The 25,816-nt window shown below is 44.2% G+C and overlaps 1 protein-coding gene and 1 pseudogene across 1 annotated transcript; one reads left to right on the top strand and one right to left on the bottom strand.

The window, feature by feature from the left end:
• Positions 1 to 482: 482 nt before the first annotated feature.
• Positions 483 to 25,343, top strand: TBC1D21 (TBC1 domain family member 21). Its single transcript, XM_067471407.1, has 11 exons — positions 483 to 575; positions 4,501 to 4,608; positions 11,349 to 11,456; positions 13,211 to 13,301; positions 17,755 to 17,865; positions 19,331 to 19,431; positions 19,878 to 19,974; positions 21,457 to 21,554; positions 24,678 to 24,794; positions 24,915 to 25,004; positions 25,282 to 25,343. The coding sequence occupies exons 1-11, from the start codon at positions 483 to 485 to the stop codon at positions 25,324 to 25,326; spliced, it is 1,059 nt and encodes a 352-aa protein (XP_067327508.1). The 3' UTR covers positions 25,327 to 25,343.
• Positions 18,225 to 19,190, bottom strand: LOC132762669 (large ribosomal subunit protein uL10 pseudogene; annotated as a pseudogene).
• Positions 25,344 to 25,816: the final 473 nt, after the last annotated feature.

Raw genomic sequence — 25,816 nt, 5'->3', positions numbered from 1 at the left:
GCATTATTCGCCGATATATCACACAGTCCTAGGCACTTGGGAACTAACGGACGTGTGATCCAATACAACAGCCAGCAGAGTGACCTTGTTTGCTGTGGGCTCATCTTGTTGTGTTTCAAATAATAATAATAATAATAATAATAATAATAATAATACCCATTTGGAGGGTAAATGTTTTGGTACCTGAGTTGTATTCTCACCCATTCCCTCCAAATGGGAGAATGTCCTTTCTTCTACACATCCTTTCATCTTCTTGAGACCACATACCTCTGTGACCTCATGATACTATGGCAACCAATTTTGGTTCTGGAAGAAACAAGACTCTGATTCTTTTCTGTTTCTATGGGGTTTGCTCATTTGATGGAGAAAGTAGGAGGAAAAAGGAGGTCAAGAGAGACTTCCACTACCCTAATGTAAAAGGATTTTATTCCATCTGGATTGATTCCAAAATATCTTTTGTGGTTGTTGTCATCAATTACACAATGAGGAAAGGGATGGTGCGAGAACGATTCCAAAGCCCTGAGTCTTCCGAAGAGCATTTTACAAAACTCAGATCATCTGTCTCCACTATATTGGTATGTGAGTGTCCCTGGGTTGGAAACAATACAAGGGATGCTTGAAAGAGATGGCTATATTTCGTGTCAAGAGGAGAAAATTAAAGGGAGACAGGATAACCGTTTCCAAATAGCTGAACGGCGGTCACACAAAATATGGAGTGTATTTTGTCCTCTGGCTCCAGAGGGCAGGAATGAGGTCAGACGATAGAAATTGTACTTCCAAAATTTGGACTTCATTTCCCATAATTCCCAGTCATTGGTCTAGGCAGCTGAGAACTCTGGAAGTGGTCTTCTCTTCTGCAAACTAAATATGCCCAGCTCTTTAAGCTGCACCTCTTAGGGCTTGTTCTCCAGACTAAAAAGGTCAAGGGTCTGGAGAACAAACCCTATGAGGAGCGGCTTAAAGATCTGGGCATGTTTAGCCTGAAGAAGAGAATGCTGAGAGGCGATCTGATGAGGGCCAGGGATAAATATGTGAGGGGAAGTCATAAGGAAGATTTATTTATTTATTTCGGACATTTATATCCCATCCTATCTCAACCTCCGCAGAGGGACTCAGGGTGGCTGACAACAATAGCAGAAATATACATCTTAGATTTAAAAAAACAGTACAAAACATTATAAAAACATCATAAAACAGTAAAACATTAGAACAATCACCAGAATTAAATCATCATCTTACACACAGTCCATTTGAGTTCATTAAACCATAGCTCTACCATCATGTTGGTCTGGTCCGCAAAGGCCTGATCCAACAGCTAGGATTTCACCATTTTCCAGAAGGTCAGAAGGGAAGGAGTGAATCTATTTTCACTTGGGAGGGAATTCCATAGCCGAGGGGCCACCATTGAGAAGGCCCTGTCTCTCGTCCTCACCAGCCGCGATTGCGATGGTGGGAGGAGAGTGAGCAGGGCCTCCCCGGACAATCTTAAAGTCTTTGGTGGTTCATAGCAGGAGATGCGTTCAGACAGGTAAACTCAGCCAGAACCGTTAAGGGCTTTATAGGCCAACACCAGCACTTGGAAGCTGATAGGCAGCCAGTGGAGCTGGTGTACAAAGGGTGTTTTGCGCTCTCGGTATCTCACTCCCGTGAGTAACCTGGCTGCCGAGTGTTGGACTAACTGAAGCTTCTGAACACTCTTCAGAGGCAACCCTACATAGAGTGCATTGCAGTAATCTCTTCAGGATATAACCAAAGTGTGGACTACCGTGGCCAAGTTCGACCTCCCAAGATACGGGTGTAGCTGACACACAAGTTTTAATTGTGTGAAAGCTCCCTTGGAGAGGGAGCACGTTTGCTTTCTGCTGCCCTGAAGACTAGGACGCAATGGAGTCATGGCTTCAAACTATAGGAAAGGAGATTCCACCTGAACATGAGAAAGAACTTCCTAACTGTGAGACCTGTTCAGCGGTGGAACTCTCTGCCCCGGAGTGTGGTGGAGACTCCTTCTTTGGAGGCTTTTAAACAGAGGCTGGATGGGCAGTTGTCGGGGGTGCTTTGAATGTGATTTTCCTATGTCTGGGCAGAATGGGGTTGGACTGGATGGCCCACCAGGTCTCTTCCAATTTTATGATTCTGAGTCCAAAACACCTGGAGGACCAGAGTTTGCAAATGACAGCTTTAGCCCATTCTCTGTCTTTCATTCTGGCCAAAGGCGGCCCTAGGTAATTTTCAATGGTAAACAATATTTTGCCCCCCCCCCCCCAACCAATCACTGATATATATATATTCTGTTTGTCGTGGGAGTTCTGTGTGCCATATTTGGTTCAATTCCATCATTGGTGGAGTTCAGAATGCTCTTTGATTGTAGGTGAACTATACATCCCAGTAACTACAACTCGCATATGTCAAGGTCTATATTCCCCAAGAACACCTCAAGACCGTCCCTGGGCAAAATCAACTATACTGCAAATGCTTACTTTGCGTAATGGGTCGAGCCGCCCCTGATTCTGGCATGCTTCCCCCCACCTGCTTGCCCACTCCCCACCAGCCAAATAAACTCTTGTGCCTTGAAATTAAATCCCATTATTTCTTTTCCAATTCCATGAGACCTTCTGCGAGTCTAATGAGATTTGCTTAAATAGCCCTTCCACCTGATCGCATTGATTTCATTTCCCCAAGCCCCATTCCTGTGGTTGTTTGTAACTCATTATGCATTCCGTCTTGCCAAAGCTTTGTAACTCAATCGAAGGTACAAAGAAATATCTCAGCATTCAACTTTCCCAGTAGGAAAATGTAATCTATCTATCCGTCTATCTATCTATCTATCTATCTATCTATCTATCTATCTATCTATCTATCTATCTATGCTCTGTTTGTTTTCATAGAATCATAGAACCCAACCCCATTCTGCCAAGAAGCAGGAATATTGCATTCAAATCACCCGACAAATGGCCATCCTGCCTCTGCTTAAAAGCTTCCAAAGAAGGAGCCTCCAACATCATAACTCAAAAACCACTGGACCAATTGATACCAAATTTGGCCCCAAGACACCTACTAACCCAAGGAATGACCATCACTAAAAAAAATGATTTTGTCATTTGGAAGTTGTAGTTGTACAATTTTCCTGATTCTTGGCAGGGGGTTGGACTGGATGGCCCATGAGGTCTCTTCCAACTCTAGGATTCTATGATTCTACAATGAAAGAGCATTCTGAACTCTGCCAATGATGGAATTGAAACAAACTTGGCACACAGAACTCCCATGACCAACAGAAAATATGGGAAGGGTTTGGTGGGACCTTGAATTTTTGGAGTTGTAGTTCACCTACATCCAGAGAGCACTGTAGATTCAAACAATGATGGATCTCGACCAAACTTGGAACGGATACTCAACATGCCCAAATGTGAATACTGGTGGGAAACTAGACCTTGACATTTGGGAGTTGTAGTTGTTGGGATTTATATTAATCTAAAATCAAAGAGAGTTTTGTGCCTTGAGTTGAGTTTTGTGCCTTGAGAACAGACCTTGAGTTTTGGCGTTGTAATTCACCTCCATCCAGAGAGCGCTGTGGACTCAAACAATGATGGATCTGGACTAAACTTGGTATGAATCCTCAATATGCCCAAATGTGAACACTGGTGGAGTTTGGGAAAATAGACCTTGACATTTGGGAGTCATAGTTGCTGGGATTTACAGTTCACCTACAATCAAAGATCATTCTGAACTCCACCAATGATGGAATTGAATCAAACTTGGCACACAGAACTCCCATGATCAACAGAAAACACTAGAAGGGTTTGGTGGGCATTGACCTTGAGTTTGGGAGTTGTAGTTCACCTACATCCAGAGAGCACTGTGGACTCAAACAATGATGGATCTGGACCAAACTTGGCACGGATACTCAATATGCCCAAATGTGAACACTGGTGGAGTTTGGGGAAATAGACCTTGACATTTGGGTGTTGTAGTTGCTGGGATTTATAGTTCAACTACCATCAAAGAGCATTCTGAACCCCACCAATGATAGAATTGGGCCACACTTACTCCTTTAATTATTTATTCTTTGCTGTGAGTAGAAAAAAAAATCCAGTGATATAGATTCCTAATTATGATAGTCGAAATCTGGTGAGGCATCATTGGGTTACTCTTTCAGTTTTGTGACTCTTGCAGGAGAAATGTTGTTGGAAAAGAGGAGAGGAGAGTCTTTGGCTCAGCTCTAGCTTTGTATTGTAGTGCCAGAAAGCCCTTGCCAATATGATCAGTGGGAGGTCTGAAATGTCTTCCATGCCAAATGTTCCCATCCCTACCACCAAAGCCTCATTCAACGCCCAAACCAACATATACAATGTCCAAGAGTTCCCAAATTAAAATCCAAACTGGCCTCTAGAGAAATCCAAACTTTGGAATGAGAAAGCAATATTGATTCAGCTCTGCCTCCAATTCCTCTCTCTGTGGGTTGCCTTCCAGTTCACGACTACAATCTTTTGACTTTGCTCCTAGGGGGTAAAGAAGCTGCCAATTGATAGTACCGAATGGGAAAGTTACTTTGACGAGAGCGGCCACTTGTGCAAATCCCGAGACTACATTACCGCCCAGATACTGGAAAGGGTGAGTGAGCATCATGGAAAAAATCAAGCGTGGGGACATTCCTTTGTGGACTGCAGCTCCCAGTAGTCATCAGCTATTCCTAGGAGCTGGTCTCCAAACACTGGGAATAAAGAGTAGGACTCAACCTTCCTAATGCCACAACCCTTTAATACAGTTCCTCATGTTGTGGTGACCCCCAACCATAGCATTATTTTTGTTGCTATTTCATAATAGTAATTTTGCTACTGTTACAAATTGTAATGTAAGTTTCTGATATGCAAGATGTATTTTCGTTCACTGGATCAGATTTGGCACAAATACCCAATACACCCAAATCTGAATGCTCTTGGAGTTGGTCAAGGATTAATTTTGTCATTTGGGAGTTGTAGTTGCTGGGGTTTATAGTTAACCTACAATCAAAGAGTATTCTGAACTCCAACAACAATACAACTGGGCCAAACCTCCCACACAGAAATTCCATGACCAACAGACAATACTGGAAGGGTTTGGTGGGCATTGACTTTGAGTTTTGGAGTTGTAGTTCACCTATATCTAGAGTGCACCATGGACAAACAATGATGGATCTGGACCAAACTTGGCACAAATACTCAATATGCCCAAATGTGAACACTGGTGGAGTTTGGGGAAAATAGACCTTGGCATTTGGGAGTTGTAGTTGCTGGGATTTATAGTTCCCCTACAATCAAAGATCATTCTGAACTCTACCAATAGAATTGGGCCAAACCTCCCACACAGAACTCCCATGACCAACAGACAATATTGGAAGGGTTTGGTGGGCATTGACTTTGAGTTTTGGAGTTGTAGTTCTCCTACATCTAGAGTGCATTACGGACTCAAACAATGATGGATCTGGACCAAACTTGGCATAAATACTCAACATGCCCAGATGTGAACACTGGTGGAGTTTGGGGAAAATAGACCTTGACATTTGGGAGTTGTAGTTGCTGGGATTCATAGTTCACCTACAAACAAAGAGCATTCTGAACCTTACCAACGATAGAATTGGACCAAACTTCCCACACAGAACCCCATGACCAACAGAAAATAATGTGTTTTCTGGTGGTCTTTGGTGAACCCTCTGACACCCCTAGTGATCCACCCAGGGGTCCCAATCCCCATGTTGAGAAACACTGTAGTAGGAGATCCAGGGGTAGTAAATGGCACAGCAAAGTTCCATTGTTTTCTAATAAGTGAAGGGCTCTGGAAAATATCCAAAAAAGCTGAAACACCACCTCCACTCACCTACATCTCCCTTGTTATGGTCCTGCTAAAATTTTTTTGAAAGAGACCAAATAAATCCTGGGAAGGAGAGAAACTAAACTAATGGAAGAGAGATAAGAAAGTAAGTTATTACCTGGGAGAATTGCTGTGAAAAGGAGTCATCACTTTGGCATTTTTGTTATGTAGTTAAAAAAATATATCTCCTTCACTGACACCAGTGGGGACAACAAGGGTGAACCAGTCTCGTCCTGATGGCTGAGCTGGGACTAAGGTGTCCACGACCATCAACAGCATGTGAAAGATTCATGTGACTTCCCTTCCCCAAGCTCATTTAGCACATCTCCAGTGCCAAGGTGAGGTTTCCATGGTGATCTAAAGCCCAGGCAACTTTTGAAAAATATGACTCCCTGGGGTGTTCTTTTCAGTGCTGCGGAAGTCATTTTGCTCACCAAAGACCTTTCCACGACTGTTCCAAATGCACTGTTCCAAATGCACTGTTAACACCAAACTAGGACGGGATAAACAAAACTGTGTGTAAAATCTGCCCTAATACTTTTGAGAAGATCACCTGCATTTTGATCAAAACCAAATGCATCAAGAGGTATGTTCAGTGTTCCAAAGGACATAGAGTTGATTTCTGGTCCATGGAACCTCACCAATGATAGAATTGGGCCAAACGTCTCACACAGAACCCCGCGAACAACTATTTATTTGTTGTGTCAGGGCAACCAGTCAATTATAGTACATTTCTAACAGAACAAAGCAAACAAACAGACAAAATACAAAATTTGTGAGTTTGGTAGTTGATTAGATGTCCTTTGACCAGTATCTGGCCACTTGGAGTGCTTCTGGTGTTGCTGCAAGAAGGTTCTCCCTTGTGCATGTGGCAGGGCTCAGGGTGCATTGCAGCACGTGGTCTGTGGTTTGCTCTTCTCCACACTCACAGGATTCCACTTTGTAGCCCCATTTCTGAAGGTTGGCTCTGCATCTCGTGGTGTGAGAGCGCAGTCTGTTCAGCGCCTTCCAAGTCGCCCAGTCTTCTGTGTGCCCAGGGGGGAGTCTCTCATTTGGTATCAGCCATTGGTTGAGGTTCTGGGTTTGAGCCTGCCACTTTTGGACTCTCGCTTCCTGAAGTGTTCCAGCGAGTGTCTCTGTAGATCTTAGAAAACTATTTCTAGATTTAAGTTGTTGACGTGCTGACTGATACCCAAACAGGGGATGAGCTGGAGATGTCACTGCCTTGGTCCTTTCACTATTGGCTGCTACGTCCCGGCGGATGTCAGGTGGTGCAATACCGGCTAAGCAGTGTAATTTCTTCAGTGGTGTAGGGCGCAGGCACCCTGTGATAATGCAGCATGTCTCATTAAGAGCCACATCCACTGTTTTAGTGTGGTGAGATGTGTTCCACACTGGGCATGCATACTCAGCAGCAGAGTAGCATAGCGCAAGGGTGGATGTCTTCACTGTATCTGGTTGTGATCCCCAGGTTGTGCCAGTCAGCTTTCGTATGATATTGTTTCTAGCACCCACTTTTTGCTTGATGTTCAGGCAGTGCTTCTTGTAGGTCAGAGCATGGTCCAGAGTGATTCCCAGGTATTTGGGTACGCTATAATGCTCCAGTGGGATGTTGAGAGGTGAAAAGTCAGGAGAGAATGCTTCTAGAACATGGCCATACAGCCCGAAAAACCTAGAACAACCCAGTGATTCCAGCCATGAAAGCCTTCGATGATACATTGTCAATGAATCGAATAACACAGAGAGAGAGTGAAACAGATTTCTGTCCCTTTGTTTGTTTTTAAATTTGGTAAATTAGCCTCAGTGTTCGGAGGGGAAAGTCCCTTTCCTACAACCAATCTTTTTTTTTTCTGGATTTATTTTCTTCCATCAGTAAGAAGCGACTTCCCTACTTGCACCATGGAGAGAAAAACAGCAACCAAGGCCCAGATGAACCTGGAGAAACTTGGCACTTTTAGAGAAAACTGTGAAAAATATTCTCCTCCTCCTCCTCCCCTACCGTCAGCTCCACAGATTGTTATAAACGTTAGTCTTTGCCTTGATAAATTTAGCCAGCGCCATGACCTCAGAAGATCTTGCTTCTCCCTGGTGTGGATTTTACTTCCCAGAAAATTGCCGGGTTCTTCCACATCTGCATCGGTTACTTCTGCTACCTAAGCCTCACAACATCTGTGCCTGGGACTCAGAGAGCATTTCTTTCCCAACCTCTGGACTTGTTGCTGCTCTTCCTCGAAAAACACTTTGATTGCCTGTGATTGCTTTCTGTCATTTAATTATCCACTAGTGCTTTTAATTCTAGCTTGGGGTAAAAGCATGCAACTAGGTTTCAAAGCACTATTAGCCTGTTGAGGATACCCAACCTTGCCGACATTAACAGCATGCATAGACTTTTTCTCCCTTTTTAATATGGAAGGAATCATGTCAAGTAGCAGTGGTGGTGCAATGGGTTAAATCCTTGTGCTGTTCAACTGCTGACCTAAAGGATGGCTGAACTGTTGACCTAAAGGTTAGCAGTTCAAATCTGTGAGATGGAGTGAGCTTCCACTTGTCAGCTACAGCTCTTGCTGAAATGGCAGGGAGAAGGTTTGAAGAAAAGAAACAAAAGAGAGTTCCCGAGGTCTGCAAAAGTATGGTTTATTCTCAGTTGGCACCAGCCAGATATGGCCCCTGCTGGTATTCCAGGAAACAGGGTGATGAACAAAGGAACTGCCTTGGTTTATATACCCTTTATAATAATATGCATACTTACTTACTTACTTACTTAGGCGATCCCTCGTTGCACAAGTAAGATGGTCTTCCATGATAGGTTTCCTTGTGGATTCATAGGTGGCTGTGGAGCCCTATTCTTGGCATGGTCAAGCGATGGTCCTCTGCCATCAACTCCATTGGGCCAGCCACATTGTGCGGATGCCTGACCACCGTCTCCCAAAGCAGTTGCTCTATTCTGAACTTAAGAACGGAAAATGGAATGTTGGTGGACAGGAAAAGAGATTTAAAGATGGCTTCAAAGCCAACCTTAAAATCTCTGGCATAGACACTGAGAACTGGGAAGCCCTGGCCCTTGAGCGCTCCAGCTGGAGGTCAGCTGTGACCAGCAGTGCTGCAGAATTCGAGGAGGCACAAGTGGATGGTGAAAGAGAGAAACGTGCCAGGAGGAAGGCGCATCAAGCCAACCCCACCTTCCACCCGGAAACCAATGCCTTCACTGTGGGAAAAGATGCAGGTCAAGATGCATACATCATACAAGCATCGCAATGTGCTTCACAAAATTCCACTTTATTGTTTCTAAAAGCATATTTTTTAACTCCAATACCTTTCATCTTCCATTAAGCAACTTTATCTAAAGAGTTGCTATTAGAGGACCATCCTGTACCCCATAGTGCCAGAGTGTATACCACTGGCTACTGATAGCAAGAACTTCCATCCATCTTGAGATAAGTCTTTCCTGGTATGAAGAAGCCTCTTGATGACAAGGCTACATCATTAATCTTAGGATAAGCCCTGTGTTGTACAAAAGGATCTCTTGATATTTCCCAGAAGCCTTCGACATTCCTTTCCTAGACCCTGGCCTTTTGTGGCATCTAATTTGCAGCTTTTATGCAGGGCATATTTTCCAAGTGAAGTGAAGTTCATGCATACATATTCCTTTGTGACTTTGAATTCCTATTTCTAATATGGTTATGTCCAGAATATTTTCCAATATATGTATTATGTAGTTCCATCATGCCTTCATCATTGCCAATCTAGCAACTGGAAAACATGCAAATGTGAGTAGATAAATAGGTACCGCTTCTGCGGGAAAAGGCGAAGAGACGCTCCAAGCAATAGGTTCTTGTGGGTTTTTTTGGGCTATATGGCCATGTTCTAGAGGCATTTCTCCTGACGTTTTGCCTGCATCTATGGCAAGCATCCTCAGAGGTAGCGAGGTCTGTTGGAATTAGGAAAATGGGTTTATATATCTGTGGAATGGCAGGGGTGGGGCAAGGAGCTCTTCTCTGCTGGAGCTAGGTGTGAATGTTTCAACTGACCACCTTCATTAGCATTTGAGGGCCTGGCTGAGCCTGGGAAAATCTTTTGTTGAGAGGTGTTAAGATGTGCCTGGTTGTTTCCTCTCTGCTGTTTTGCTGTTGTAATTTTAGAGATTTTTAATACTGGTAGCCAGATTTTGTTCATTTTCATGGTCTCTTCCTTTCTGTTGAAATTGTCCACATGTTTGTGGATTTCAATGGCTCCAAGCAATCTTGCCAGTCACACAACTAGGATGTGACAATGTAGGCTCCTCGGCTAGAAAATGGGGAAGGGCCAGAGATGAGCCACGTGAGTCAAGACAAAGATCCATCCAGAGGAAAAGTGTTCTTACCATACATCAAGGGAATCACTGACGGCATTGGGAAGCTGATGAGGAAACACAATATAGAAACCATCTACAGACTCACTAAGGAAACCCAACAAATGCCAAGTTCAGCAAAGGACAAGAGAGATCCTCTCACCTCTGCAGGAGTCTACCATATACTGTGCAGCTGTGGACAAGTCTACAGAGGGACCACCAAACGCAGCAGCATTGCCCAGGCAGGATTCAAGGAACATGAAAGGCAGAGTGATTCAACCAGAGAAGTCAGCCATAGCAGAACACCTGAGGAACCAACATGGACACAGCATATTATTGGAGAACACAGAAACGCTGGACCACTCTCACAACCATCATGTCAGACTACACAGAGAAGCCGTTGAAATCCACAAGCATGTGGACAATTTCAACAAAAAGGAAGAAACCATGAAAATGAACAAAATCTGGCTACCAGTATTAAAAAACGACTCTAAAATCAGAACAGTAACTAAAGAACAACATTCAAAAACAGGGAATTCTAGACAGGGAACAATCATGGCCAACTAACACCTCCCAACAAAGGATTCCCTGGGCAAGAATCAGCCAGTCCTTGAAGCTGCAAGGCCATTCAATGCTTATCAAAGTGGCCAATTGCAACAGTCAAGCAGACAAGAGTTCTTTCTCCCACACTGGACATTCCACAGATATATAAACCCCTTTGTCCTAGTTTCCAACAGACCTCACAACTTCAGAGGATGCCTGCCATAGATGCAGGCGAAACATCAGGAAAGAATGTTTCTGGAACATGGCCACACAGCCCTGAAAATTCACAGCAACCCAATATGTAAACTATCCAAAACCTGTTCATTGGGAAGGAAATTGCAAGACATTGTAGACGCCAATGAAATGATTTACATGTGAATGAATTCAATTTAGTTTTATTATTCCGATTTCTTCTTTTATGCGCAAAGTTGGTGATGGAGAATACAGGCTTCTAGCCAGTCGCTTGTGCCAACTGGGGGAGATTTACATAAATGTTGACTTATGATTCAGAGCAATAGATTCCGTGGTTCTGTTCTAATTAAGATGACAAACTGAATTTAGTTGTCAGAATGATGAAGCAACCTGGCATCCCCTTCGGGGGCTCAGTCTTCTCCATATTTCATGTCTTTTTCAGGGATTGGATCCCACTGTGAGACCAGAAGCATGGAAGTTTCTCACAGGCTACTACTCCTGGTGCAGTTCTTGCGACGAAAGACTCGTGGCAAACAGCAGAAAACGGTATGTGTGGGGAATCCAAACATGTCTGTTGATTTTTGCTAAATTTTGGAGAAATGTGTGGTCAAAGCAGGGCAGTGAATTGATTGTTGGTTTTGGCCTGGACTTTGCAGGAGCTCTTTAAGTTTGGGGATTTTTTATTTGAACCGAGGGTACAGTTGTAATGTATTTAAAAAACACAAATTTTGCAAACTTGACATTCTATTAAACGTCCTTTGACAAGTAGCTGACCACTTGAAGTGCCTCTGGTGTTGCTATAAGAATTTCCTCCATTGTGCATGAGGCAGGGCTCAAGCTGCATTGCAGTAGGTGGTCAGTGGTTTGCTCTTCTCCCCACTCGCATATCGTGGATTCCACTTTGTAGCCCCATTTCTTGAGGTTGGCTCTGCATCTTATGGTGCCAGAGCGCAATCTGTTCAGCGCCTTCCAAGTTGCCCAGTTTTCTGTGTGCCCAGGGGGGAGTCTCTCATTTGGTATCAGCCATTGGTTGAGGTTCTGGATTTGAGCCTGCCACTTTTGGACTCTCGCTTGCTGAGGTATTCCAGTGAATATCTCTGTAGATCTTAGAAAACTATTTCTTGATTTAAGGCACTGGCATTCTGGCTGATATCTGACCAGGGGATGGGCTGGAGATGTCAATGCCTTGGTCCTTTCATTATTGGCTGCTACTTCCCAGAGGATGTCAGGTGGTGCAATACTGACTAAACAGAATAATTTCTCCAGTGGTGTTGGGTATAGACAGATATCCTGTGATACTGCAGCATGTCTCATTAAGAGCCACATCCACTGTTTTAGCATGGTGAGATGTGTTCCACACCGGGCATGCATACTCAGCAGCAGAGTAGCCAAGCACAATGGCTGATGTCTTCACTGTGTATGGTTGTGATCCTCAGGTTGTGCGAGTAAGCTGTCATATGATATTTTTTTAAGTGGCAATATTTTTAATATATTTTTCTTGTCTTTTTAATGTATTTTTATAGCTGTTGACCTGTTCATGTTAATTGTTGTGCTCTAACAGTTTCTTTGTCGACATCTAATGACTGCCAATGGTAAGCCACCCTGAGTCCCCCTTTGGGAGTTGAGAAGGATGGGATACAAATGCTCTGAATAAATAAATGTTATTTCTAGGTTCTACTTTTTGCTTGATATTCAGGCAGTGCTTCTTGTAGGTCAGAGCACGGTCCAGAGTTATCCCCAGGTATTTGGATGTGCTGCAATGCTCCAGTGGGATTCCTTCCCAGGTCATCCTCAGAGCTCGAGGTGCTTGTCTGTTCTTAAGGTGAAAAGCACACCTTTGTGCTTTTAGATGGATTAGATATCAGCTGATTTCTCCTGTAATAGGCAGTAAGAGCACCTAAAGCTTCAGAGAGCTTCTGTTCAACCATCTCAAAACTCCCTGCTTGGGTGGTGATGGCATGATCGTCAGCATAGAATTTTGGGGATGGATTCAGGGAATAGCTTCTTTCAAGTCCAAATTGAATCCTTGAGTTGATCCCACTGACATTTCAATATTGTTCATGTGTTCACAGTTGTCTTCTGTGAAATTCCGGAGAGTATGTGAAGGCCCTTGGAAGGCATTGATTTGGGCTTTATGAGAAACTGAAATAGGAACAAAAGAGTTCTTTGTAAGAGAGCCTCCTCAATCTTGCCATAGACTCTGGCTGGAGGAGGGACTATATCTCTTGCGTGAGGTGTTTTGGTTTAATCCTGTCCCATTGCACTAAAAAAACCAATGCCATTTCTCTCCCTCTTTGTAGGCAGAGCTATGAGTCTTTGTGTGTCATGTGTGAGAAGATCCAGCCATTGCTAGAGACAGAGCACCAAGGCTTTGCGGAGGTCCAAACGCTCATCAGTACGTAGCCAGGAGGTGGTTGTTGTTTGCCTTCGAGGTTTTTCCAACATACATTGACCCACAGGGTTTTCTTGACAAGTTTTGTTCAGTGGGAAGTTGCCTTTGCCTTCCTCTGAGACTAAAAGAGTGCAACTTGCCCAAGGTCTTGCAGAAGTTCCTGCATTTTGCTAAGGGCTGAGCTGTCATTCTATGATTCCATTTCCAAAATTAACATAGACTATGAATTGCCTTCTTTTATTAGATTAGAAACAAGGGCTTTTTATTGGATTGGAAGTGTACTTTTATTCATTGATTTTTGCACCACATTATATACAGATGTAATACTATTAGTATTAATATTAACCTCATTGGCTGATAGTCACAAAGAACATCCATTAACCTTTGTGTTAAAACTCTGTACTGGTTTCTTTTTGGAATCTTCTAGTGTGCACGTGCTCTGATCAGACATTTCATTATTGCCCAGTTGCAATGATTTTGTCTTCATGTACTATAACCACAAGTTGTTTTGGTTGCTGCTGGTCTGTTTTTTCTGGTATTTAGCTACAGTATTGTCTGGGATGGGAGGAGTTTCATAGGGTGATTCCATGAGTTACTGCACTGGGTGACACTAATCCTGTGCTGAAGGTGACACCCAGCATGCACAGGTGACATCTTAAGTTCCCACACTGGGTGATGTCAACTTGTCATGGGGATGACACCAACACTGTCATGGGGGTGACACCTGGAGTTACCACATTGGGTGACACCAACAATATCATGGGGCGACATCATGACTTACCAGACAGGGTGACACCAACACTGTCATGGGGGTGACACCATGAGTTACCACACTAGATGACACCAACACTATCATGAGGGTGACACCTGGAGTTACCACATTGGGTGACACCAACACTGTCATGGGGCAACAGCATGACTTACCAGACAGGGTGACGCCAACACTGTCATGGGGTGACATCAAGAGTTACCACACTAGATGACACCAACACTATCATGGGGGTGACACCTGGAGTTACCACATTGGGTGACACCAACAATGTCATGGGGCAACATCATGACTTACCAGACAGGGTGACGCCAACACTGTCATGGGGGTGACACCATGAGTTACCACACTAGATGACACCAACACTATCATGAGGGTAACACCTGGAGTTACCACATTGGGTGACACCAACACTGTCATGGGGCAACATCATGACTTACCAGACAGGGTGACGCCAACACTGTCATGGGGTGACATCAAGAGTTACCACACTGGGTGACATCAACACTGTCATGGGGGTGACATCAGGAGTTACCACATTAGATGACACCAATACTGTCATGGGAATGACATCACAAGTTACCACATTAGGTGACACCAACACTGTTGTGGGGTGACATCATGAGTTAACACATTGGGTGACACCAATACTATCATGAAGGTGACACCATGACTTACCACACTTGGGTGACACCAACACTATCATAGTGGTAACAACATGAGTTACCACACTGGATGACACCAACACTGTCATGGGATGACATCAGGATTTACCACACTGGGTGACACCAACACTGTCATTGGGTGACACCAACACTCATGGGGTGACATCACAAGTTACCACATTAGGTGACACCAACACTGTTGTGGGGTGACATCATGAGTTAACACATTGGGTGACACCAATACTGTCATAAAGGTGACACCACAACTTACCACACTGGGTGACACCAACACTGTAATGAGGTGACACCATGAATTACCACACTAGGCAACACCAAAACCATCTTAGAGTGGCATCACGAGTTACCACATTGGGTGATACTAATACTGTCATGGGGTGACATTTGGAGTTACCACACTGGGTGACACCAACACTGTCATGGGGGTGACACCATGAGTTACCACACTGGGCAACACCAAAACCATCAGGGGGTGGCATCACGAGTTACCACATTGGGTGATACTAACATTGTCATGGGGTGACATCTCAAGTTACCACACTGGGTGACACCAACACTGTCATGGGGGTGACACCATGAGTTACCACACTGGGCAACACCAAAACCATCATAGGGTGGCATCACGAGTTACCACATTGTCATGGGGGTGACACCATGAGTTACCACACTGGGTATCACCAACACTGTCATGGGGTGACAGCATTCATTACAGTACTGGATGAAACCAAGCTTGACCTGGGGGTCACATCAGTGGGTAACGTCATAAATTCCCATCATCTCCCATATACCACATTTAATGTCAAGAGCTGAAAAGTTCCTACACCTTGCCTGGAGCCAACCTTATTCAAGTACAAGGTCAGGTGTTCCCAGAGAAAGCATTACAAGATGAAAAATAGCCTACAGAGCTAAGTGGGAAAAAATGTGGGTGTGTGGAAAGAGAGTGGTACTTGGGGGATGGAATATTGAAAGTGCCAACATGGAAAACATTGATGAGTCTCTTTTCTCGCCAAAGCTCGTAAGCAGTTATTTTGATTATGTTGAGATTTGCATTCAAGCTTTCCTCCCCGTTGTAGAACAGAAAGGATATTAAGCGGCGCAGCCAAATTAACGTTACAAATCAATGTAACGAGCATCAATCAACCCTGTAAGGCCAGGGAAAATAAAGATTAACGGCTTAGGTGGGACCCAGCCTGGCTCTTCGGAAGGAATAGATATTCAATTTTTGATCAAGAGTCGCTTAAACAGGTCACACGTGGAGGGAAATGTCCCCTTTTATGGCCCTTCTTTGTCCCAAGGATCAGTATAAACGGAGGCCATTTCCCGCTTTCATAGAAAAAGATAGCGTATTTTATCACTTTTCAAGGGCACTGGGGTATGATACGTCTCATCTTCCTATGCAAATTTTGAAGTACAGTCATCCCTCAATATGTGCAGTTTTGACTCTTCAGGGCAGTGTTTCTCAACCTTCCTGATGCCGTGACCCCTTCATACAGTTCCTCATGTTGTGCTGACCCCCAACCATCACATTATTCTCATTCACAACTGTAATGTTGCTACTGTTATGAATTGTAATGTAAATATCTGATAGGCAGGGTGTATTTTCATTCACTGGACCAAACTTGGCACAAATCAATCCCCCCCCAATTTGAATATAGGTGGGATTGGGGGGGATTGATTTTGTCATTTAGGAGTTGTAGTTGCTTTATTATTATTACCTTTCCATTTTTTACTCTATTATTACTGTTATTATTACATTTCTATTATTTTACTCCATTATTATTATTTGAAACACAACAAGATGAGTCCAAAGCAGACAAGATCACTCTGCTGGCTGTTGTATTGGATCACACGCCGGACACTTTCCAAGGGTCTAGGACTGTGTAAATCAGCAAATAATTCATGCAGATCTGAGTAGGGTGGCCTTCTGCAGCTGACAGGTGGTAATTTTGTCAGTGCCAATTGTTTTTAAGTGCAGGCCAAGGTCTTTAGGCACTGCACCCAGTGTGCCGATGACCACTGGGACCACCTTGACTGGCTTGTTCCACAGTCTTTGCAGTTTGATCTTTAAATCCTCATATTGTGTCAGCTTTTCCAGTTGTTTCTCTTCAATCCTGCTGGGATTGCAACATCGACAATCCACAATTGGTTTTTTCCCATGATTGTGAGGTCAGGAATTTTGTGCACCAAAACTCTGTAAGTCTGAATTCAGAAGTCCCAGAGTAGTTTGTCGTGTTCATTTTGTGTAACTTTTTCAGGCTTGTGATCCCACCAGTTATTTGTCGCAGGCAGTGGTATTTGTGGCACAAGTTTCACTGGATTATCTAAGCAACGATGTTGTGCCTCTGCTTGTAGTTCGTCTGTGCGATCTTCTTGCAGCATTATTATTATACTACATTTATTATTATTATTATCAATATAGATCATGGCAAAAAGTGAACATTTTTCTGGTTTTGCCTGCAACTCTGTTGACAACATGTGCTGGTGTACCTTAGCACATGTCCACTTGTTGTTAGTGATGAAGAGGTATCCAGTGCATTCCAGTGCAAGCTTACTCTGGTTCAAAGAAAAGTTGAAGTTTGAAATGTGGATCATCGCAGCTAGTTAATGTTGGCAAAAGTACTCTATTTTACTCTCTTTATTATTATTGGAAGGATATGTAAGCACATTTACATTGAAGAAGATCAGAATAATGGTTTAATCAGAGCTGTACAGCCTTATCCTAAATTACAGTTTTATGTAAATATTCAAAAACTTTTAACCTACTGATGTCTCAATGAATGTCATTTTATTGGTATCTATTTATATTTTGAAAATGATCAGTAACTGCTGCATTTCCCACCCTCGGATTATTCTCAATGCGTTTTCCCAGTTTTTTGTGGTAAAATTAGGTGCCTCAGCTTATTTTTGGGTCGGCTTATGCTCAAATATATATGGTAAATAACTAAATAAATAAATTGGTTTACTTTGTGAGGAGAGGACTGCGTATCCCTTTCTTCTCCCACAGAATCTGATGTTCAAAGGCTTTATGTCAAAGATGCACAAGGCAATGCGCTTGTGGATAAGAGCCAGCTGGAAAAGATCCTTCTCTTGAACTATATGTGCAACACAGAAGCTGGTAAGGAGGGCAGCAAAATGTCTGTTGCTGGGAAATGGGGAAACTCGGATCTCTGGGTTCATCAGCCCTCTGAAAATGTCATTCTTTGGTCCACCCTCTCCTAGTTTTATGTTTCTGCTCCACCTTTTCCTCAATGAAGTCAAGGTTCACTTGTTCCTCATCACACCTCTGTGAAGTAGATCTCAGAAGTAAATATCAGAGATCAGGTAATTGTCAAAGAGAATGAGCAGCCCAAGGTTACCAAATGGAGAGCGACAGCTAACTGAGTTTGTAAGAGAGACGCGAGAAACTGGACCAGTTGTACTATAAACATACTCTACCAAACACTTCCCTGCTTCAATGGGATGAAGTGGGTAGTACTTTATTTTGTTTCTTTCCTTTCTTATTCAAACTGGAAGATGACAAAAAACAACAACCACCAGCCCTTAGTCAAAGAGACCAAATTCCATATTTTCATCCGACTCTTCCAATTCTTCCTTGGCTTCCACCTTGGCTGGGGCTGCTGCGGCTGGGGAAACTGTTTCTACTGCAACCGGGGCAGCAGCCACAAAAGCTGATGGGTCAGCCAAGAAGGCCTTCACCTTTTCAGCCAATGGGAAAGAGTAGTCAGTTTCCACAGCCACAGCCGGGACCTGTTTGTACCCATTAATGATGTAGTGGGGCACACAGGCAACAGTTAGGTAGCCAATTTGAAAGCAGACACTGGCAACATTGCGGACACCCTCCAGGAAACACCCTTTGCAGGGTCTCCTTGGTGATGTCCAAAACTTCAGGATTATAAATGCTACCGTTATCAAACACCTGCTGGATGATGAGCCCAAGGGGGAAATATTCAGCATGTTCAGCATGGTGGCTTCACTGGCACCTACTTTGTCTCCAATCTCGATCAACTGCACATTGCTCAGGATTTCAATGGTGCCTCTGGAGATCTTTGTGGTAATGCCCAAAGCCTGGGAAAAAGAGGTCTTCTCAGGGCCCAGGTCACATCACAGGGGGCAATGGCACCGGCACATGCAGCAGTTGAAGCTTTGTTAGCCAACAGCCAGTCTCTAATTTCGGTCAGATCCTCCTTGATGAACACAAAGCCCACAAAGCTTCTCCAGAGCAAGATTGTTCTCCAGATGCCCCTGGATGGCCATGCACATCATGGTGTTCTTCCCCATTAGGACCACGCCCTTCCTATGCAGGGACATGCGGAGCTGCTGCATCTGCTTGGATCCCACATTGTCTGCTCCCACAATGAAGCATTTTGGATAATCATCCAATAGTTGGATAATCTTGAGGAAATAGTTGGATTTCCATGTGTCTCGGTCTTCCCTGGGCATCGTGGTCGCCCAAGGATCACACAACAGTGGTGGTTTAAAGACTGTGGTGTCTCCATACGAGGTCTCTGTGGAACAAAAGTGAGGTGGGTAGTAAATACTTCTTGGGGAGTTAGTTTCGTCTCCCTTCTCCTTCCTTTCAGAATACCAGCAAGGTTTCCACGAGATGCTTCTGCTCTTCCGTTTGCTTGCTGAAAAGGAGCACGAGATCTATTGGCTGTTCCAATTCTTCCTCCAAAAAACTGTAAGTGTGTTCATGTCTCCCAATGCAATGGCTTCAACATCACTGGATTCATTCTGGATTTGGATCTGGATTTGAAAGAAGCTATCCGTGGTCCTGAAGTTATGTTAGTGAATAGGGCCCAGCTTGAAAAGGGTCGATTTTCCAAGCATAACTTTCTTCTGGCACCTATGTGGCCTTCTGTGCTAGGGAACAGAAGGTCCTACATCTGCACTTTGCCAACTCTTCATGAGAATGGCTCAAGCCTTGGCAAATGAGAAAGCTGTCCATAAAACAAAACTGTATGTGTGTGTTTTCCCCCTCTGTTGATGCCCTGGGTGCCTTGGGTAGGATTCATTTCCATTGCGTGGACTGAACTGTGCAAAAGCCGGCGATCGGCAGGCTGAGCCATCTGGCCTCTTCATGCCCCCTTGAACGCTTTTGCATTCTGGGTTTCTTTTGTTTTCCAGGAGAACAGCTGCATTCTAAACATTGGGGTGGAAAAGAACCTGCTCATGCTCAGAGCTCTGATTGCATTTCTGGATCCGGTGTTTGCAGAGCATTTGGGTGAGCTTCACTGCTTGGCCAGGGTCAAGCAAAGGCCTTCACAGCGTTGCCTGATAATACAGTCACAGGGGATGTTCTCACCCACAACGTTGAGCTAATGGTGGACATCCGTCCTTTGATGGGTTAGAAGTTGTGCAGGACTAGGGTGCAAAGACTAGTATGGAGGGCTACATCATGCAAGTTGAGTATCTCTTGTTTAAAATGCTTAAGACCAAAAGGGTTTTGGATTTCAAATTTTGAAATACAGTAGAGTCTCGTTTAATCTTTTTTTGGTGTTCAATTATTGCGATTTTATATTGTTTGTTGTGCTTCTTTATATTTTTTCTTGTATTTTATTTATTTTTTCGTTATATTTTATTGTTGCATTCCTATGCGTATAATTGTATCACTGTGTTGTTGGGCTTGGCCTCATGTAAGTCACCCCGAGTCCCTTTGGGAGATGGTGGCGGGGTATAAATAAAGTTATTATTATTATTATTATTATTATTATTATTATTATTATTATTATTTGAAACACAACAAGATGAGTCCACGGCGGACACTCTTCTGGCTGTTGTATTGGATCACACATCGGACACTTCCCAAGTGTTTAGAGAATTATTATTATTATTATTATTATTATTATTATTATTATAACCAACCTTCGCTTATCCAACATTCCATATTATGCACAATGGAGGACCTTCTTAAAGCAACACCAGAGGCACTCCAAGTGGTCAGCTACTGGTCAAAGGACATTTAGCATAATGCCAAGTTTTCAAGCTTTGTGCTTTTTAAATACATTACAAGTGTACCCACGGTTCGCTACTAATACAATAAATAGAGAGAAAAATGGCCAGAACTAAGAAAATGAAGTTCAACAGGGACAAATGCAAGGTACTCCACTTGGGCAGGGAAACATGAAATGCAAAGATATGGAATGGGGGACGTGTGGCTCGAGCAGACATGATGAGGACCATGTATAAAGAGGTGAAGGGAAGTCCTAGGGAGGAGGGGGCAAGCTTGTTTTCTGCTGCCCTGGAGACTAGGACGCAATAGAACAATGGCTTCACACTACAGAAAAGGATATTTCACATGAACATGAGGAAGAACTTCCTGACTGTGAGAGCTGTTCAGCAGTGGGGCTTCTTCTTTGGAGGCTTTTGAAGAGAGGCTGGATGACCATCTGTTGGGGGTGCTTTGAATGTGATTTTCCTGCTTCTTGGCAGAATGGGGTTGGACTGGATGGCTCATGAGGTCTCTTCCAACTCTACGATTCTATGAAGGTTCAAAGATCAACTTCCCTTGGCATCTCTAGCATAGACTTGCATTGTAGAGATGTACCTTGTTTTCTTCAGCTTGGAAAGCAACAGAAGAAAAACTCACCTACCATTCCACTGAATAGAAAGAGTAGGAAGACATTTCTGGAGATCAGATGCCTTCTGTGCCGAGAGACAGCCAAGATTCATGCAACCTAAACTGGGCTTTCCTTATGTCTTCTAGAAGCAAAAGGGCAAGTCATCCCAGCCTTATTCCCATGGTTTTGCCTGTGCTTTCAAAGAGTCTTCAGGTCTTTTGATGATGTCTGGAGGCTGTGGGAGGTGAGTGTTTCCTATGAGAGTTTCAGCTATCTCTGCATCTGAGAAGGTCTCTGCAAAGGTGGGAACGCTTTATTCTAATATTCAAATCAGGAAGGATATGACATTTATCTGGACTCATTGCAGTCTGGTTTCAGGCCGGATCATGGAACGGAGACAGGCTTGGTTGCCTTGGTGGATGATCTTCAGAGAGCCTGACACGGGGAGTGTGTCCCTGTTGGTTTTCCTGGACCTCTCAGCGGCCTTCGATACTATAGATCACAGTATCCTTGTGGGTTGACTTGTGAGGATGGGTCTTGGAGATACTTTTCTGCTGTGGCTCCAGTCCTTCCTTGAGGATCGTACCCAGAAGGTGTTGTTGGGGGACACCTGCTTGGCCTCGCAGCCATTGTCCTCTGGTGTCCTGCAGGGTTCAGCATTGTCCCCCATGTTGTTCATCATCTTGAATGCAATATTCCTGCTTCTTGGCAGGGGGTTGGACTGGATGGCCCATGAGGTCTCTTCCAACTTTATGACTCTACGATTCTATCGACATGAAGCCAGTGAGTGAGATTATTCGGAGTTTTTGAGTTTGATGCCATCTGTATGCAGATGATGTCCAACTCTACTACTCCTTTCCACCAGATGCTAATGAGGTTGTCCAGGTCCTGAACTGGTGCTTGGCCGCTGTGATGGTCTGGATGAGGGTGAATAAATTTGAATCCATTTATTTATTTACAGTATTTATATTCTACCTTTCTCACCCTGCAGGGGTCTCAGGGCGGATCACAATGCACATTTACATGGCAAATATTCAATGCCATAGACACACAACATATATAGAGACACAGAGACACAGAGGCTATTTAACCTTCCAGCTTTCATGAGGGTATGCTTTTTGAATTCCAGCCACCGGGGAAGCTGTCGCTACACAACCTACTTGTGACACTGATGGAGTACTTCCTCATTCTTTTGCATACTGCTGGATAATTTTTATGGCATTGTAAATTAGTTAAATTACATCCCCACATTTTTTTTGTCATGTCATGAGTGACTTGAGAAACCTGCAAGTCGCTTCTGGTGTGAGAGAATTGTCCGTCTGCAAGAACGTTGCCCAGGGGACACCCAGATTTTTTTTGATGTTTTACCATCCTTGTGGAAGGCTTCTCTCATGCCCCTGCATGAACAGCTGCAGCTGATAGAGAAGGCTCATCTGCACTCTCCCCAAATTCGAACCTGCAACCTGTTGATCTTCAGTCATGCCGGCACAGGGGTTTAACCCACTGCACCACCGTGGGCTCCCAGTGGTACCTAAATGTTTCCTTGCATAAGTGGTACCTACATTTCCTACTTGACTGATGCAACTGTCTTTTGGGCTGCAAAAGTTGACAGCAAGCTAGACAAATGGCTGGATGCTCACGCCATCCCGGGCTGGCTTCGAACTCATGACCTCTTGGTCAGTAGTGATTTCAATGCAGCCAGCTGCACCACAACCAGGGCAAAGAGGGACAAATAGATGAACGGATGTGGATTTTTCCTTGAAATTGTGTTTGCAATCCAGATTTAGAAGCATGCAAGGGAGCAAACTACAATCTCATTCATATGACAGATTTGGAAATGGATTTTAACAACTGAAATCTGTTTCGGTTCAGCTGGCAGTTTTGCTAACTCTCTGGGCAAAGTTGAGAAGGTCCTGGCAGCCTGAGCAGAGGAAAGGCAGCCTGGGCGCATCGCTGTGCCAGGCCCTCCTTGGGGCACCAGTGCCCTGTGCCAACTCCGCAGCTGCTCCACATTAGCCGCTCCCTTCCATTTCCTTTCCAGCCTTTTGCCTTTTGAGCCGAGCCCTGGACAGAGGCCAAAATCGCTGGAAAAAGCGAGATGCTGACCCACCCAACCGCAGCCATTTGTTTAGCAGCCTTGATCTCCATCCTCTTCCCCGGCAGCCTTTCCGATTTCACTTGATATTTGCAGAGATTGAGTGTCTCCATATTTACTTTTCCTGCCGAGTAGATTCTTTCCAGTTTTGTTTGGAGAACAAAACTCAATTGGGGTTGGTAAGCCTTTCCCTTGAGAACGGCCTTCCAAAAAAGATGTCCCATTCATCCAAGTCATCAGGAAGTGGGTTACAGCCGGTAGGCTGTTCGGAATTGTGGGAGCTGAAGTCTGAAACACCTGGAGGGTCAACATTTGCCCATGCCTGCTGTAGATAGTTATAACCCCAAAACCTTTTTGTAAGCCCACCAGGTTCAATCTTCCTACTTTCCCTCTTACATGGAATAGTACTGCTCCATGACGTAGACAACCTGTCATGAATAAACTAGATATGACAAGGCATGAAACCAAGGTGGTCCACGCCTTAGTCACCTCTAGACTGGATTACTGCAATGCACTCTACGTGGGGCTGCCCTTGAAAACGGCCCGGAAATTTCAGATGATCCAACGGGCGGCAGCCAGGTTGTTAACTGGGGCTCCTTACAGGGTTAACTGGGGCTCCTGTTCAAGGAGGTCCACTGGCTGCCATTCATCTACCAGACCCAATTCAAGGTGCAGGTTCTTACCTACAAAGCCCTGAACGGTTTGGGACCCGCCTACCTGTGTGACCGCATCTCTGTATACGAACCCACGCGATCTCTTCATTCATCTGGAGAGGCCCTGCTCTCGATCCCACCAGCATCACAGGCGCGATTGGTGGGGACAAGAGGGAGGGCCTTTTCGGTGGTGGCCCCTTGACTCTGGAACTCACTCCCTAAGGACATCAGGCAGGCCCCAACTCTGGCAGTCTTTAGGAGGAGCTTGAAGACGTGGTTGTTCCAGTGTGCTTTCCCATAATAATGATCCCACAGCACTTTGTCCTCCAAAGCACTTTACATTTTTTAGGTCTGCTTGTGTGCCCTTCCACAAATGCCACTATCACCTTTTCGTCCATGTCCCAGCATTATTTCCAATTCTAACTTTACATTTGGCCTTCCCACTGCTTTTAATTGCGTGTTGTCTTATTGATAATGTTGTATATTTTATTGTCTATGTTTTATTTTAACTGCTTGTACTGTTGTTGTTATTGCTTGTATTGTTGTACTCTGGCTCGGCCTCATGTATTATTATTATTAAGCTGTCCTCTGATCCCAGCTTCTCTTGGTCTTCTCCAAGGTCTTTCTGACCGGACTGCCCTGCAGGAACTTCCAAGTGATTGTTGCCTTCACCATACTGCAGATAGTGAGAGATCAGGTTGTGACAGAAGACCTGAGTGGAGATGAAATCTTGATGGTGAGCACAGCTAGCAGGAAACCTCAGCACCTAAGTGTCACATTGGTCTAATTCAGAGGTGGGAATTGTGTGGCTTCCTAGATGGGGACAGTGATGTTGCCATTTTTGTTCTCTGGGCAGCTGTGCAACAACATCATCGATCTGGATGCGGACGACTTGATCGCCAAAGCCTGTGCCATCTATGAACTTTTCCTGAAAAACAACGATAAGGTAAAGAACTCATTCCTCTTCCAGGATAGCCAGAGAGAAACCATTGGGTGGCCTTGGGCAAAACTTCTGAACTAATTTAAGAATATTTACATTGATGGTTGATTCTGTGGATGTAGAATCCATTGATGTGGAGGGCTGACAGAACTCCTTTCTTCTCCCATGATTCTGTAGGATGTTTCCCTGGCATTTAAAGTAGAATCCTAACATTTCAGTTGTGCAATGTGAAAGGGACCAAAGACGAACTGATACATGCCAGATTTCTTTTATTTGTCCTCAGGTTCCAAAGGAGATCCAGGAATTCTTTGGCGAACCGAAAGAATAAAGATGTTACAGAATAAATATATTTGTGTGGTCCAGAGTGTTAATAGTGACAGAGGCATGAGAGAGAAAAAACTGTTCCTTGGTTCCATATCCGTCGGTCAATTTAAAGCAGTGTTTCTCAACCTTCCTAATGCAGCGATCTCTTAATACAGTTCCTCATGTTGTGGTGACCCCCAACCAGGCCCGTAGCCAGGATTTTGTTTCAGGGGGCTGAATTTTTTTCAGGAGGGGGGGGTTGGGGGGGCTGAGTTTCGGGGGGGCTGAGTCTGAGTGAAAGAGGGTCTAGCCTAGCAAACTTTTTGTATCATTACCCCAATACTCCCATGCATATGGGATATATTGAGTATGGTGATCGGATCATGATATGAATAAACATAACAGTTTAAATAATGCACCAGTAAGGCCTTTTCGCGAACCACCATGAGAATTTCGGGAAGGGGGGGCTGAAGTCCCCCGACCCCCCCCCCCCCCACTACATGCCTGCCCCCAAT

Source organism: Anolis sagrei, chromosome 9, assembly GCF_037176765.1.
Source record: "Anolis sagrei isolate rAnoSag1 chromosome 9, rAnoSag1.mat, whole genome shotgun sequence".
Lineage (NCBI taxonomy): Eukaryota > Metazoa > Chordata > Lepidosauria > Squamata > Dactyloidae > Anolis > Anolis sagrei.
This window is presented reverse-complemented; position numbering and strand designations above follow the sequence as displayed.